The sequence below is a fragment of the Psammomys obesus genome, unplaced genomic scaffold (genome assembly GCF_907164565.1).
Source record: "Psammomys obesus unplaced genomic scaffold, mPsaObe1.curated_primary_1811, whole genome shotgun sequence".
Lineage (NCBI taxonomy): Eukaryota > Metazoa > Chordata > Mammalia > Rodentia > Muridae > Psammomys > Psammomys obesus.
Window position 1 is genome coordinate 4,619,772 of NW_026596079.1, and position 15,320 is coordinate 4,635,091.

Consider the following 15,320-nt stretch of genomic DNA (forward strand, 5'->3'; position numbering starts at 1 on the left):
CACACACACACACACACACACACACACACACACACACACACACACACTACTTCGTTATCAATATGCTTTCATTAGACCCACTCCTAGCTCTTCTAGTAAACAGAAGTCCTGTACTTATTTTATTCACTTAATTCAACGAAAGCACAATTTATGTATTTCAGAATATATTATAGACACTGAGAGTACATACCCACCTGCTACAACAGGGAAGTTGAGACAAGATTCTAGAGACAAGAAGCTATTTGTTCAGAGTGGGACCATAGCACCATAACCCATGCCTCTGACTCCTCGCCTTCCACAGGCATTCTCCATGTCTAGGAGTTTTCAAGGCTGTCTGATAACAGTCTTAGCTTTCAGTTGGTAGCCTGTTAACTCCAGTCAAGTTTTGCCTAATTGTGGGTAGAGTGTTAGATCAGGTACAGTGGTGAACAGAGAATGACAGTGAAGGGAGGAGAGATAATGTGGGTCTGTTTTTCCATGACCACAAATGTGTAATCAGAACCTTGCAGCGCATATGTAGCTTTTGTCTGGGATCTTTGGCTTATATAATAAATATAAAACGGCCACTTTTCTATCAGGTATTCATTTCCAAGAATTTTACAATTGTCCTAGATTTGGAGTTAATTTGTATTTCAATGTTTCTTCTACAGTTTGTGATTCTGTTTGGGCCATTGACAGAGACTTTGCTTATGGCTCTGTTTACGAATTCTGGTATAACTGGAGACAAATACCCCCTCTGGCTGACACCAGGTTTAAGGCTTTTCCTTCTACCAATACCAGTTCTCTGGGGAAAATAAAATTTCTTGGGGTGTTCATTTCAGTGGTTTGATAGGGAGGGCACCAATGTGTTTGATTAGAATGTATTCTCTCCTACAGGGCTGGTCATGTTTATCTAAAAACTACAGGGGTGTACATGGTAGTGTTGTTTATAATGGTGAAAAATTGCAAAATACCTACATGACTATAACATGGGATTAAGTAAGTCCTGCAATGTCCACATAACAAAACCCAATTTTCTACAGCACACATATATGCACTCACAGACACATAGTCATCCATATGCTCACACACACACACACACACACACACACACACACACACACACACACACACGTCCACACGTCCACATACACATATACACATATGCACACGCATGCGTGCAAATATACTCATGCACAAACACATGCATACACATATACACACTTTGGAGTCTTGAATTTTTATGGATGAACACACTAAATAAAACAAACTAAGCAGGAAAATTCAATCTGTGGAGCATTTGGATGCTGAAGGATTGAGAACAAATTCTTCCATCCTCCCGTAGATGTCAGGTCTTGACCCTACATGGTCTTGTCGCTCAGATGTCTTCAGGGGGATCATGTCTCTGACCTGCAGTATCCTTATCCATAAAACTGGAAGAGTGGTCTGACTCGGAGGAGTCTGGAACTAGGGAAAGGATGGGAAGCCACATTTTTCGAAGAGAAGGAGAGGAAGCCACATTTTTCCTTTTGTAGTGTATCATGTTTCTCTTCCTACTCATTTTGTCCCTTGGGCTTTTGCTCTGGACCAACCAGTAGCAAGCTTCTGACTTCACAGAGAACCTATAGTCTATTAGGGGAAAGAAATTAAATGTGTACAAATAGAAAAACAAGTCAAATTATCTCTATTTGTGGATAATATGATATTTTACATAACACATCCCAAAGATTTCACCAGAAGCTTCTAGGAATGATCAACACCATCAGCAAAGTGGCAGAATACAAAAATCAAGTTTAAAAAAAGACAGTAGCCTTTCTATTTATTGATTAAAAAACATGCTAAGAAAGAGATGATGGCCATGTTCCCAGTCACGGTAGTCTAAATATATATCTAGGAATAAACTTATTTAAGGAGATGAAGGACCTCTACAATGAAAGCTTTAACTCTCTGAAGGAAGAGGTGAAATAGAATAAAGACCCTAAAATTCATATGGACAAAGAAAAGGCCCCCGATAGAAAAAAAAAATTCTGACTAAAATGAATGATGGAGGCATCACAATTCCAGATCTCAAGCTATATTACAGAGCTGTGGTAATAAAAACAGCATGGTGCTGGCACAGGAACAGACATATAGATGAGGGGAACCAAACAGAAACTCCAATTATGGGAATGCACTCTAGTTACAGGTGTAAAAATGTCATCCAGTAACATTCAGTATAGCTGATGTGCATATCAAGGGGACTCAAATGCCCTAATTTATATGAAAGTACTAGATGACGGAAGGACAATCAGGAGACAATCAGAAGAGTCTTGAAGGCTGGACCAAAGGACAGCAGTTAAAGGGGAACAGTGTTCCAGGCCCAAGGAATATCATCTGTGAAAGCATTAAGGCTAGACAAAGCAGGGACTCATTACAGCTTGTGTCCTGGTAAGGCTGGAGAGACACTGAAGTTCATGATGATCTTCACTGGCCTCTGCAGGAGCCAGAGGCTGGACCCCCTTGTTAGTCCCCCCTTCACCTCTGTCCCTGGCTAGCACAGGACAGGTATAATACTGGATAAGGATAGAGAGACCTGACTTGAATATCATAGGCAGCCTTCCTGTTTCCTTCACGGAGTATTCTGCTTTGGCCTCCAGGAAGTTTTGTCTCCTCCTCTTCCTGATGCAGGCAGAGAGCCTCACAAAATATATCCAGAGTCATAGAAAGGTTGAGACCTCAGACCATCTAAATGCATGCATTACATATCCCTTCATTAATGTATGAGTACACGTGCTGATCGTTTAAAGAAAGCCGATTCTGTTGGACAAACTTAACAATAAAGGACACATGCAAATCTGGACACACTAATAATTCCAGTACCTGGAGGGTAGAGAGGCAGGAGGCTCAGGAGTTCAAGTCGTCCTTAGCTATTTCGAAAGTTGGAATCCAACTTAGACTACATAAAATTCTGTCTCAAAAACACATTTTTTTTTTTTAAAAGATACTTTTCTTTGGTAACGGCCCCTGGTGGGTTGCCTGTGTCCTAGTGGACAACTGCTCACCGCGTCCCTATGTGCAATACTAGTAATACTCATTGGGCCATTAATAAAAGAGGACGTGAAGCTGGGCACATCTGGGGATAGTTGGAGGAAAGGAGTAGGGAATGAATATCACCAAAGTACATAAGAGTCATGTATCTAAAGTTTTCAAAGAATAAAAAACACTAACATCTTCACCTCAAAGAGCAAATATAAAGTGGCAATTCAAGTCCGTGCTCTTTGGCTTGGCAAATCTCTTAGAAGCAGCAGGATTTTAAAAAATGAAATGAGTTCAAGGAGTGAGGTAACACAGACCCAGAAAAACACACATGGTATATTACTTACTTATAAGCAGATTTTAGTCACATGGTACAGGACAGACATACTGCAATGCACAGACCCCAAGAAGATAAGTCCGATGGGCATCTTAGGCTTCATGTGGGCCTACTAGTGAAGGGAGTGGGGAAATCTCTGACATGAACTATGTTGTCTGCTTTTTGAACACTTATCCCTGATGGGACTTGCCTACCAAGCCATAGGGGAGGAACTCAGTCCTCATGTGAATATTTGAGCTGGGGTGTCTGGGTGGGACGGGGCCCCCCTTTTCTGAGGTATAGAGGAGAGGGGATGCAGGAGGGAAGGTGGGCCTGGGAGGAGAGGAGGGAGGAACCTATGACCGAGATGTAAATTGAATGAAAAAGAAAAAATAGTTGCCATGGCCATGGTGTCTCTTCATAGCAATAAAACCCTAACTAAGAAAAAGAAAAAGACTGACATGGAAGGCTCCTTTGATTCCAAGCTGTCTAACTTGTGTGCTTTCTTTTTCAGCCATCAATGTTCACACCACACCCAAGAATGCCAGTAAGTTGCAGTGGACCCTATGCAGCCTGTTGCCTCAGTTCTTGGGGTGATGCTGTGGGGTAGCAGTTGGGGCTTGGAGGATTTGATTCTCAGACAAGTTCTGGTTAGGCAGAACTTGTCCTGTTAAAAAGCAGGGGATTAAACTATTGCAAGAAACTGGTTCCCACAGCAGGCAGGCATTCTAGGGACATCACCCAGTGGTCACATAGGCCATCCTGTCTTTGTGTAGAGCCCATTCTGCTGTGCCCAGAGCTGCTGGTTGCTGTGAGACTAGATATATCTGAGCTGTCAGAATAGCCTCTACCAATGTTGGCAGAAAAGAGACCAGAGATGGGAACACTTCAAATCCTCAGTCCACTGAAGTTGGTTGCCCTCTAGAGATAGTTTCCAGAATATTCCATTCAGACTGCTTGGGGAATGAGGCTTCAGTGGTTTCCTGTAGACACTGAGGCACTTAACAGAAAGATGGAAATGAGTTCCACAGCCTGGGGAGGTGGAGGCCGTTTTCCTTCCTCTTCCATGAAGTCTTCTGAAAAATAAGCATTTTTCGAATCTCTATGCTACCGGCAGCACTGAGGCCAGGAAATGTCATTTGGCACCACCAACCAACCCCTCCCCCTTTTAAGATAGGGTCTCAGCCTCTTAACCTTGGCTGATGGGAAGCTCCCTGTGCAGATCAATATGGCTTCAAATGCAGAGATTCTCCTGCCTCTGCCTCCTGAGTGCTCAGGTGAAAGGCCACCATGCCTGGCTCCTTACCTTTTATTTTCTTGTTTTCGTGGTTCCTCTCTCAGTGTTGTATGACCTGTTTTCACAATACAGGATAGCTGAGAGGGTGGAGTGGGAAGATCTATAGTCCGCCAGTATTGTCTCCATTTGGTAATAAGTCAGTGCAACTTCAGAGACACGGAAGATCTGGGTATGACAGAGAGGAATGGAGGAGGAGGGAAACTGAGTCAGATGCTGAATTCATTAAAGGATAAGGAAGGACATTATGATTTGGATGTGAGACAGGAAGGAAGTGCAGGGGGCCTCTCTGGGAAGCCTAGAATTCAGGAGTTGTCAGGGGAGGTGTCTATCAACCTGTGTGGCTGCCTTTAGTGATGGCCCTGTATGTCTCTGTGTTTCAAGGCTCAGCTCCTCCCACACAGGCAGGCTGGCCATCTCACTGCTTCCCTCCCAGCACACCTTTACCATCTATTAATTGAATGCCTGACCCCGAATCTTTCCATTTTTTCTTCTCTGGTGCCCCTGGCCTCAGGGATTAAAACTTCCCTATAGTTGCTCCATAGAGACAATTTCCAAAAGATCCAACTGGAAGAGCAGTTGAGGAGAGAAGGGGGAGTGTCCTACATATCTCCTCTTTTGAGTCTCAGTGGGGTGTCCTTTCAGAATGTGTACTATTGAGAAGGTCAGTAGCCACATTCAAAATCAAAGCAAGGAAATTATATCTTTTTTTTAAAATGTATTTTATTACTTCATTTTTCTCTGTGTCAAGAACTGAGTCTTCTCAACAGCTCTCTGTCCAGTTATCCCTCAAGAAAGAGATTGGCTTTGAAAGACTCCTCTCCCCATTGTATTTATTGATGATCACTTCTGTGTCATTCAGCCCTGAGCAGGAGGGGACAAGGGTCAGACCACTCAAGTGTAGAGTTGAAACCTTAGCATGGGGTGTCTTCACAGAGGAGACACTGGACCCTGAGAACGCCTAATATGGAGGATGTGGCCAGTCTGGGATTCGATTCCCTGAAGAAGAGACTTACAGTCTCAGATATGAACAATAAATCAGGATCATTCTGAGCCCCTGGAAAAAGAGGGAAGCACGTTCAATCCAGCCAACAGGAACAGCTTTGGATGGGGTCACCAAAGAAATGGAGATGATTCTTGTGTCAATGCTGAGGGGTGGAGCCGATGTGCTGAAAGCATGGGAGGGGATCACTCCCGAGTCACCTGTACCATGTGCCTCTAACCAACAGGGAGAGCAAGGGCCCAAAGGAGAAAAGGGTGACCCCGGCGAGCCTGGAGCCCTGGTGAGTACCCACATCCCAGACACCACTCACCGTTCCCTGAGTTTCCTGAAGACTGGAAATCTAGGCCTGGCTGGTTCTAGGTCTGTATGCCACTGGCTGCTCTGTATACTGGAGGGCTTATTAAACTTGAGTGTAGCCTGTTTTAACCCTTAGGACTTTGGTGTTGTGCCTTCTGCAGATCTCAGATTATAGCCATTGCAGGTCCCCACATCCAGCCCCATATGCTCAGGACAAGGGTGCTGAGTTAGTTCATGTGGACATTCCTCTCTCATTGCAGGGACCTCAGGGTCATCCTGGAGAACTGGGCCCTCGGGGACCTGCTGGACCTCCGGTAAGGGAACCCTCTCTCCACCTGTTTGTTCCTGAACCATGCTGCCCTCCAACATGTATTCCTTCCTGCCTTTCCTACCAGCCTTCTCACTTGACATTTTGTGAAATGTTATTGGGGTGGGGTTGTTGGAGACACTGGGTTGTGGCAGCCCCCAAAACTAAGGGTTTCAGCAGCTCACAAAGTTGCCCCCAAAAGCAACTACCTGGACCAGGCTCTGGGATTCTGATTGTTCTTGCCTTTCCACTAAAGGGCTGTTGGTGGCTGAGGAGAGCTGTCTTAGACTCAGAATGTTCTGGAGAAAGGTTTCCCAGAAAACAAAGTTGCTCTTGGTGTCCGGTGCATTTTCAGATATAGGAAACTGTCTGAGCAGATATAGGAAATTCCTGAGCAATTGATGGGCAAATGTGTTTAGAGGATGCCTGGTACATATTAGCATTTTTATTTTATTTATCTGTTGTGGTTTGGGCTGAGAGGATGTTCCCTGACAATAGTTCAATTGTTTAGTGGAGGAAGGGAAGGGACTCTAGATGATTTAGAAGAGCCTATTGTTCAAAACCCCTGAGATCAAGGCTGCCCACCTCTCTCCCTCATTTACATAATGTGTTAATGAGAAATAGATGACTTTAGGAATATAGATGGGACTGTGCAGGGCCAGTGATGGAGGCTTTTCTGCACCTGACAGACCCTGCTTTCTGATCCATCCTTTTATGTTCTGATTTGTTAAGTTTGAGCAGCAGGCCAGCACCACCTCCAACCTCAGGCCTCTGACCCAAGCCCCTTTTTTCTGTCTTGCACAGGGTGCCAAGGGACTTGATGGTGCACACGGGGCCCCTGGAGCAGCTGGAAACCCTGTGAGTCCTTCTGTCCACCTTAACTTCTCGGGGGGGGGGGGGATAGTCTAGAAGGGGTGGTCCAGATGAACATCTTCTCTCTGGCTCACAGTTCTGAACTACCTGACATGTAGCTAAGAAAGAAAAGGGTACAGAGGCTGTCTCTGACATGAACTCAGTGGCCAGCTCTTTGATCACCTTCCCCTGGTGGGTAGAGCCTTGCCAGGCCACAGAGGAAGATGATGCAGCCAGCCTTGATGAGACCTAATAGGCTAGGGTCAGATAGAAGGGAAAGAGGTCTTCCACTATCAGAGGACTAGGGAAGGGGCAAAAGGGGAAAAGAGGAAGGGTGAGTGGGAATTGGAGGAGATGAGGGAGGGGCTGCAACAGGGATACAAAGTGAATAAATTGCAATAAATAAATATATAAATAAAATTAAATTTAAAAGAAAGGAAGATCAATGCTGGTGGAGCTGTCCATGCTCAGGGGCCATTTGAACCTTAAGCCCAAGAGAGATGCCCTGGTTTCCATATTACTATCAGCAGGCCTGGAGTTTGTCCACATGCCCTACTATGAGGCAAATTTTCTCCTGTACATTCATGGATGCTACAAAGATATGATCGTGCAAACCCAATCTGTGCCTGCATGCCCAGTAGTGAGAGAAATCTTCAGTGTGCAAAGAGGGTGGACAAAGGACCTTCCAAGCACAAAGAGGACCACTTTCAGGTGTTTGCCATTCGGAGAATTGTGCCTGCATTCAGATCCACAGATGCACACTCTAAGGATAAAATTCTAAGTTACATAATTATCTCTCGGCCTGTCCATTTCTCTTTCTCTCTATGCCTCTCTGTCTTTATTTTCTGTCTGTCTGTCTCCCTGTGTTTCTGTGCCTCTGTCTCTCTCACACACAGACCTCAAACACGAAGTGGCAGTCAAGGAACTGTAGAGATAAGCATTTTTCCAGCAGGCACCCTTTGAGCTCTCAGTTTGCTGTTCCGAGCTCTCCTGTCCACAGAGTGTGTTTAATCTCAGGGAGGCTGGCACTTTCCACTCAGACTGCATGGAGTCATGTTGCATGGCCAAAGCATGGCCACCCCCATGTGCGGGCGTAAAGAACTGTGAGAGTCTTCCTATCTCCAGTTCCCTCCACCTTCAACCCCATTCTCTTGAGTCTGGCTGGAGGGGTCACTATATGGTCTCAGTGAAGGGCAGGTTCCTAATATCTATGTGTGTCAGTTTGGAGGCTGTTAAATGAACTGAGTGTGAGACATGTATGGAGAGTGACTGGGTTAGTTATTTCTAGCCGATACATTTGGCTTTCCTCAAGTGCTCCTTCTCTGACTAGGGTGCTCCAGGACCGGCAGGACCCCCTGGTGTCAGTGGTCCCCCAGGAAGTCTGGTGAGTATTGTGAAGAAAGCAAAGGTGCCAGTGTGGTTTGTGAACCTGCAGTGTCTGCCTCTCTTTGGTTCCTTCTTCTCCTTTCCATCCACACACACAGAGGTGTGGACAGCATTGCCACCAGTGTATTGAGGAGGGCTGCCCAGAACATTACCATCCCAAGGTTCTAGGTGACATGTCAACTCCCTGGGTTGTAGATGGACAAGGTGCCGAGAGGCTGCACATTTAACTGACATTAGCATCAACATCACCATTTGCCTTCAACTCCAAAGGAGTCAGAGGTCCCCTATGGCTGTTTGAGACCTGGATTCTACCCGGATTGCCCAAAAACTGGCATTAAGGACTTGGTCACCCATTCCTAAGCTCTTTCATCTGAGGAAATGAGGCAGGGTTAGACCAGCTTATTTTTCAGGTCCCTCACCACCTGCTGAAGTTCCTTCTTTCCCTCTCCGGGGGGGGGGGGGGGGGAACCAAGATGTGTTAATGGGCTTGTATTATGATTCAACATAAGCACTGATTTAGACTTTAATGCTTTTCAGTAAAACATACAGTGGCATCTGGTCACAGGCTATAGGAATTTTTTTTTCCTCTGCATTAGATTAGGTCAGGCTTGCTCATTCCTAAACCTTCCCATGTATCTGTGACTCAGAGGACACATGCATGGCATTTAGATTTCTAATGCATGATACACAACAAAACCTGTTAGGTAGATAGATACCATCCCTGGCCCCATTTTATTCAGGAGGAAATGGGGGCAGGAAGAGACTGAGTCACAGGGGAAGAGGTTGGAGTGGCTCTTTCCGGTAAAGTCCTTCTTTTCCCACCATGTATACATAGTCAACATCAACGAATCCTGCTTTTTATTTCCCCCATTTTATCAGGCTTTTGAAGAGCATGTTGTCTGGTCAGCCCCAAGATGGGGCCGGAATTGTCACCTAAAATAGCTCTAGGGTGAGGGAAGAGGAAACAGCCCACTTCTTTAAGTATAAAAAAATTCAATGTGTATGGATATTTTCCTGCATGTAAGTCTGTGTATGACTATGTGCTGGTGCCTGTGGAGGTCAGAGAGGGCTTCGAATATCCTGGAAGTGAAACTGTATGTGGTTGTGAGTCACCATGCACGTGCTGGGAATTGAAACCGGGTCCTCTTGAAGGGCAGCCAGTGCTCTTAACCGCCGAGCCATCTCTCCAGCCCCAGTAGCCGAGTTCTTGTCACTAAGGCAGCTGTTTGGAGTGTCCCAGGTGGGCTCCAGCATCCTCATTATGGCTGAGCTTCAGTTGTTCAGTATGACTGGCTAGCTGCTCTCTTTCTTATGACTGTATGTACCCACTGGCATGCCCACAAATGTTTATTCTTGAGCTTTCTTTGAGGTGTTGGGGAGAACTCCACAGACACTGGAAGAGTAAGTCTCTGACATCAAGTCAGATTTTTGGCTTTACGTAAATCTTTTTTTGGTGTCTGCCCTCACCTGGTTTGCCAAGACTAAGGGCATTGGGGACAAGCACTCAGCAGACCAAACCTGTTCTCAACCAAGGCCAGACTCAGGCAAAGAGATGGACATCACTGAGTGTAAAACTGGATGGGGCACACATGAGCAGAAGGGAAAGGGGCCTATTGGCATAAGCCTGGGGGCTAACGTCCATCAAAAACTGTGTGAATGAACTTCCTTTTTCAGGGTCCCCCTGGTGTCAGAGGTGCCCCTGGGAAAGACGGGGAGCGCGGGGAGAAGGTAAGAGCGATGCAGACTGCAGAAAAGCCTCTGTTGTAGGCCTCACTCGGTCAGTAGGTGAGGAGCTAACACTACTCGGGGCTGAGAAGGGACTGTACAAGCGAGAGAGGAATGTGACATCTCATGACCTCTCACCCTCGTTGCTCTTGCCTGGGGATCAGAGAAATGCCCCTTTTTGTAGGCAGAAGCTCTGGGGGGCATTTTGCTCCATATATCATAGCTGGTGGGCAGCAGGACTAGATCTCACTTTCAACTCAGTGTTCCACTCATCCGCTGAGCAGCACGGTTGCCAGTGAGCCCTTCCCAAGCCTGGGAAGAGGGAAACAAGAGCTCCATTTCCATCAGCTAGAAAGAGCCCACAGGCAGGGGGAGCACAATACCCCTGAGTCTCTGCATATTGCTCTAGCGTGACCATGTGCCTTAAGGATGGTTCTCACACGTGTTAGCAATGGATGCTGAGGCAGAGCTTGAGAAATCCACAGTGTTCATCAGTGCCCAAGGGAGATACTGAGTTTCGGGCTCGTCAAAGCCTGGTTCCATGTCCGAGTTGTGTGACCCTGAACTAGGGTGAGAACAGTGGTTGTCAGTAGGGACAGTCCCACCTCCTCCTGACATCTGATTGTCCCCACACCAGGGAAAAGGGCTAAAACTGGCACAACATTTACAGAACAGGATTCTGCCTTAACTATCACAAAACACAGTGAAGGATTCTGTCCCTGGCTCTCACAACAGACAAGACTCAGCCATCCTCAGTGTCAGTGGAACCAAGGCTGAGACGGCACTCCCAGTGCACCCGAATGTGCTCAGCTGTAACGTGGGGATGGCAAAACATCCCCAACGTGTGAACTGATCACTCCAAGGACTGTAGGCAGGGGCATGGCCTTGGGAGAGGACACGTGACAAGGACATGATGGCCTGTCTCACCCCATTACACGCTAGGTCCTTTCTCTGGATTTATCCTCTGCCGAAGTTCACACAACCGCCCAAGGTGCCTTGTATTTTAGATTGGGTCTTGCTCTGAGGCTCACGCTACCCCTTAACTCACTCTATAGCTCAGGCTAGCTTCTAATCCGTGGCAATTCCCCTGCCTCGGCCCCTCAAGTGCTGGCATTAGTGCTGAGAGCCACTTGAAATTCAATGAATAGATCCCTTCTAGGTGCTTCTCCTGGAAACATTCTCAGAAGTGATCATTTTTGCCTCTATGTTTTTATTTTGGTAAAAACTTTAAAAAGTGTGAGCATATTTTCCATTTTAGAAAAGTATTTGGTTTTAAAATACACATTTTCAGAGATAAAAAGGACTTATTTCAGAGGAAAAAAACAAACCGTAGAACATATCTTTGGCTTATGGTCTGTTGACCACAAGCTTGTGCAAGTAGAAGATTGTGTGTGTGTGTGAGAGAGAGAGAGAGAGAGAGGGGAGAGAGAGGGGAGAGAGAGAGGGGAGAGAGAGGGGAGAGAGAGGGGAGTGAGTGTGTGTGTTGGGTGTTGGGGTTTGGAAACAGGGTCTCACTATGTAGTCCTGAACATCTGGAACTTTCTATGTAGACCAGGCTGCTGTACAACTTGCAGTACTCGCCCTGCCTCTGCTTCCAGAGTTCTGCAATTATAAATGTATGGGACAATACCCTGCAGGTACTTTTTAAAAAAAAAATAATAATGCCTCCTTAAATTGCAGAAACAAGAGAGCACCTAAGTTTAAAAATGCATAAATTCAAATTCTATTTCTTGTGTGCTATTAGCCCATTTGAGCCCAAGGGGGAGCCAAACACCTTCTCTTCACTGAGCAGAATGCGCATGAGGGTTGAGCAAAGGCCAGGGCTGGATGGGCCCAGATAGCTGTAATAGAAGAAGGAAAAAAAATACCTCAAATTGCCACCTATTCTTTCTTTAACAAGTCCTATGACTGAGAGCTAGGAGTGTCAACCCTGAACTTTAGATTTGAAGGGACCCCCTCCATTTCCTGCTTGAGAGCCCTGGCTGATTTTCCTGTACTCTGTCCATCAGAGAAGAGATAGGGACAGACAGGGTAAAGTTTGGTGGAGGCTCTGCCTGGAGAAAGGACTTCAGTATGCAAATGTGAGGTATCAACTTCTGACAGCCCCAATTCTCCCAAACACTGAACAGTCTGTCTTCTGGTGCTCTAGAGGGACAGGCAACCTCAGAAGCCTCCACACAGGCTCAGGCTCACTCGACACTGGAAGGCTGAGTTCTGCCGACTGCTAAGGTTCATCAGTGTCCGTTTTTCTCCCCAGGGAACATCAGGCGAAGAAGGCAGTCCAGGACCAGCTGGTCCACGGGGAGATCCTGGTGCTCCTGGCCTCCCTGGACCACCAGGAAAGGGGAAAGATGGAGAGCCGGTAAGTGGCAGGCTGATGTGCTTTGAGCTTTGGGAAGCCAGGCTAACAGTGGAAAAGAGAAAAGGGCAAAAGCAAAGACTAATTTTAGAAAGTTCTGTCTCTGTCATGAACTCAGTTGTTGCTCTTTGACCACTTGCCCCTGGCAATATAGACTTGCCAGGCCACAGAGGAAGAGGATCTAGGCAGTCCTGAGGAGACCTCATAAGCTAGGGGCAGATGACAGTGGAGGAGAACTCCCCCTTTCATGGACTAAGGAAGAGGGATAGGAGAGAAGAGTGAGGGAGGGTGGGACTGGGAGGAGTTGAGAAAGGGGGCTACAATCGTTATATACAATGAACACATTGTAAAAAGATAAATAAAAGAAAAAGAAAAATAAAGTGAGGTATAGCTGATGAATTGAAGCTGGGTGGGAAGGGGTGCTGGAAGGCTTGAGATGTCCCCTGACCTAGGGACATAGTCCTGTCAATCAGTGTGCTTAAGAATAGCAATAAAGTAGAAACCTTGTAACACTGTATTTCCATGGCAGTCTTTACTAGCTTGTGAATCACAGCTGAAATCCAGGACTTAACACTCTCAGCCTGTGGTTGACCACAGGAAACTGGATCCTTGGAAGTGAAACCACAGATGGGCCTGTATGGCAGCTGTGCTGTCAGCCGGCTCTGAGCACATGGAGCTCTGACTGCATACTCAGGCTCCAAGGGGAGCCAGTTATGCTGACGAGCTTCGAAGTACCCGGTTGTCGTGACACACACACAAAGAAAGGTTTCTTGGATCACACTGGGCTCCTTGCATTTCAAGTGTGTTCATAACTGTCATTATTACCCCATGCTCATCAGCTGGAAATAGAATCCCCTCCCAAAGGCTGCCCTCAGGTCTCTGTAGTGTGTGATGGACAAAGAAGAGACTAGGTTTGGGGGTCATGGAATCAGTCATGGATTTGAAGCTTGATCTTGCTGCTTCCCTTTGGGAAGCCTCAGCATGGAGATCTGAAGTTGAAAGACACACTAAGGGGTAGAGAGACCTGTTTTGGTCCACATAGGGTCAGAAAGTGACAGTCAGAAGTCACACCCAGGACCTATGACTGAGTGTAGTCATCTGCAATGAGAGTTCCTCCCTCTCTAGCTGCTCTCCAACTACTGCTCCAGCAAAGGGCAGCAACCTGGAACATGGTGAGTGGTTCAGCTCTCATGGTTCTGTGTTGTTAATTTTCAACAGGGATTACGTGGACCCCCTGGGTTACCTGGTCCTGTAGGAACCAAGGTAAGTGCCTGTCCAAGCAAACTGGAGATGGTTCGTGTGACCACTTAGAGATCATGTGCATTTCTGTTGTTAGTGCCTCTGGTTACTTCAACCACTCCCACGTTTCTCACGCCTGAGACTCATGATATCGTGAAGTCACGCCCACACCAGTGCTTCATAGATGTTGATTCAGTGAACTTTGGGGAGTTACTGGCTTTCACCTGGCCAAGCCAAGGTCTTAATCTTCTCTTGGTACTGGTGAAATTTTGGTAGCCGATGATCCCCAAACTTTAACATAATTCTAATGGGAGTCTAGGAGGGGTGTGCGTGTGCGTGTGCGTGTGCGCGTGTGCGCGCGCGTGTGTGTGTGTGTGTGTGTGTGTGTGTGTGTGTTGGTCTGCTCAGGCCCTAGTCTATCTCGTATTGCTCTATCTTTCCCGAAAGCCTTGGCATACATGGTGGGTAGGGGTAGAGAGGGAAGAAGGGGCAGAGAAAATTTTATGGGCCAGCACTGGAAACTGGTTCTTATGTCCACCCACCAAGTTCTGGTGACATTCATGACAAGGAAGGCCAGAGAATGTCATTTAGTTGGGCACCCAAGCGTTAGAAGGAAATGGATGAATACCTGCCAAGTTCTCCCTCAGTTCTTCAGCACCTCCAGGCCTAAAAAGACAACATTTCCTTGAGTAAGCAGGGGATTGCCCAAGGTGGACTGTAGGGCCTAATAGTTTTAGTGCTGAACTTCTTGGTCTCTGTCAGCTCATGGCTCACAAATGGAGATGTAAACGGTGAGGCAGATGGGTGTTGGAGAGGGGGATGTGGCAGTTTTTTTGTGGGAAGAAGAAATTGCTACTGTGGGCCTTGATGGAAGGTTGCAGGGGAAGGTAAAGCATGGGCTGCAGCAATTTAACTGTAGCCACACCCATGCTCAGGGAGAATTATGACGCCAACTCAGATACATGGACTTGGGAGAATGTGTGCCGGAGCCACTAATTGATGTTAGGATAGAAACTCGGGATCTTTAGCTTTAACGAGATATTCATATTTAAATTACATAAAGATTTTATTATAAAATCGCTTCTTATCTCTTGTGCCTATTTATAAAAACAATTTCTTTAGATAACACTTCTTGCCAGGAGTGGTGGTACATGCCTGTAATCCTAGAACTTGAGAGATAGAGAGATAGGAGGATTTTGAGTTTGAGGATAGATTGGGTCATGAGGATGGATATAGGCCGGCCTGGGCTACAGAGTAAGATCTATTGAACAAAAACATCTTAAAAAGCAAGAACATATTCTTTTTTTTTCTTTTTTTTATTAATTACACTTTATTCATTTTGTATCCCCCCATAAGCCCCTCCCTCTTCCCCTCCTGGTCCCACCCTCCCCCCCTTTCTGCATGCATGCCCCTCCCCAAGTCCACTGATAGGGGAGGTCCTTCTTTCTGCTCTTAGTCTATCAGTTCTCATCAGAAGTGGCTGCATTGTCAGGGTTCTAGGTTATCTCCACGGATAGTCCTTGGTTGGAGTATGAGTCTCTGGGAAGG

The 15,320-nt window shown here is 46.3% G+C and overlaps 1 protein-coding gene across 1 annotated transcript in view; it reads left to right on the forward strand.

Moving 5' to 3' along the window:
- Col22a1 (collagen type XXII alpha 1 chain) overlaps positions 1-15,320 on the forward strand; it is a 211,613-nt gene that overhangs the window by 107,619 nt on the left and 88,674 nt on the right. Inside the window, exons 31-38 of the mRNA XM_055626482.1 lie at positions 3,825-3,857; positions 5,834-5,887; positions 6,165-6,218; positions 7,016-7,069; positions 8,394-8,447; positions 10,124-10,177; positions 12,432-12,536; positions 13,752-13,796. Of these exons, the coding sequence (XP_055482457.1) occupies positions 3,825-3,857; positions 5,834-5,887; positions 6,165-6,218; positions 7,016-7,069; positions 8,394-8,447; positions 10,124-10,177; positions 12,432-12,536; positions 13,752-13,796 (453 nt within the window). The remainder of the gene's footprint in view (positions 1-3,824; positions 3,858-5,833; positions 5,888-6,164; positions 6,219-7,015; positions 7,070-8,393; positions 8,448-10,123; positions 10,178-12,431; positions 12,537-13,751; positions 13,797-15,320) is intronic.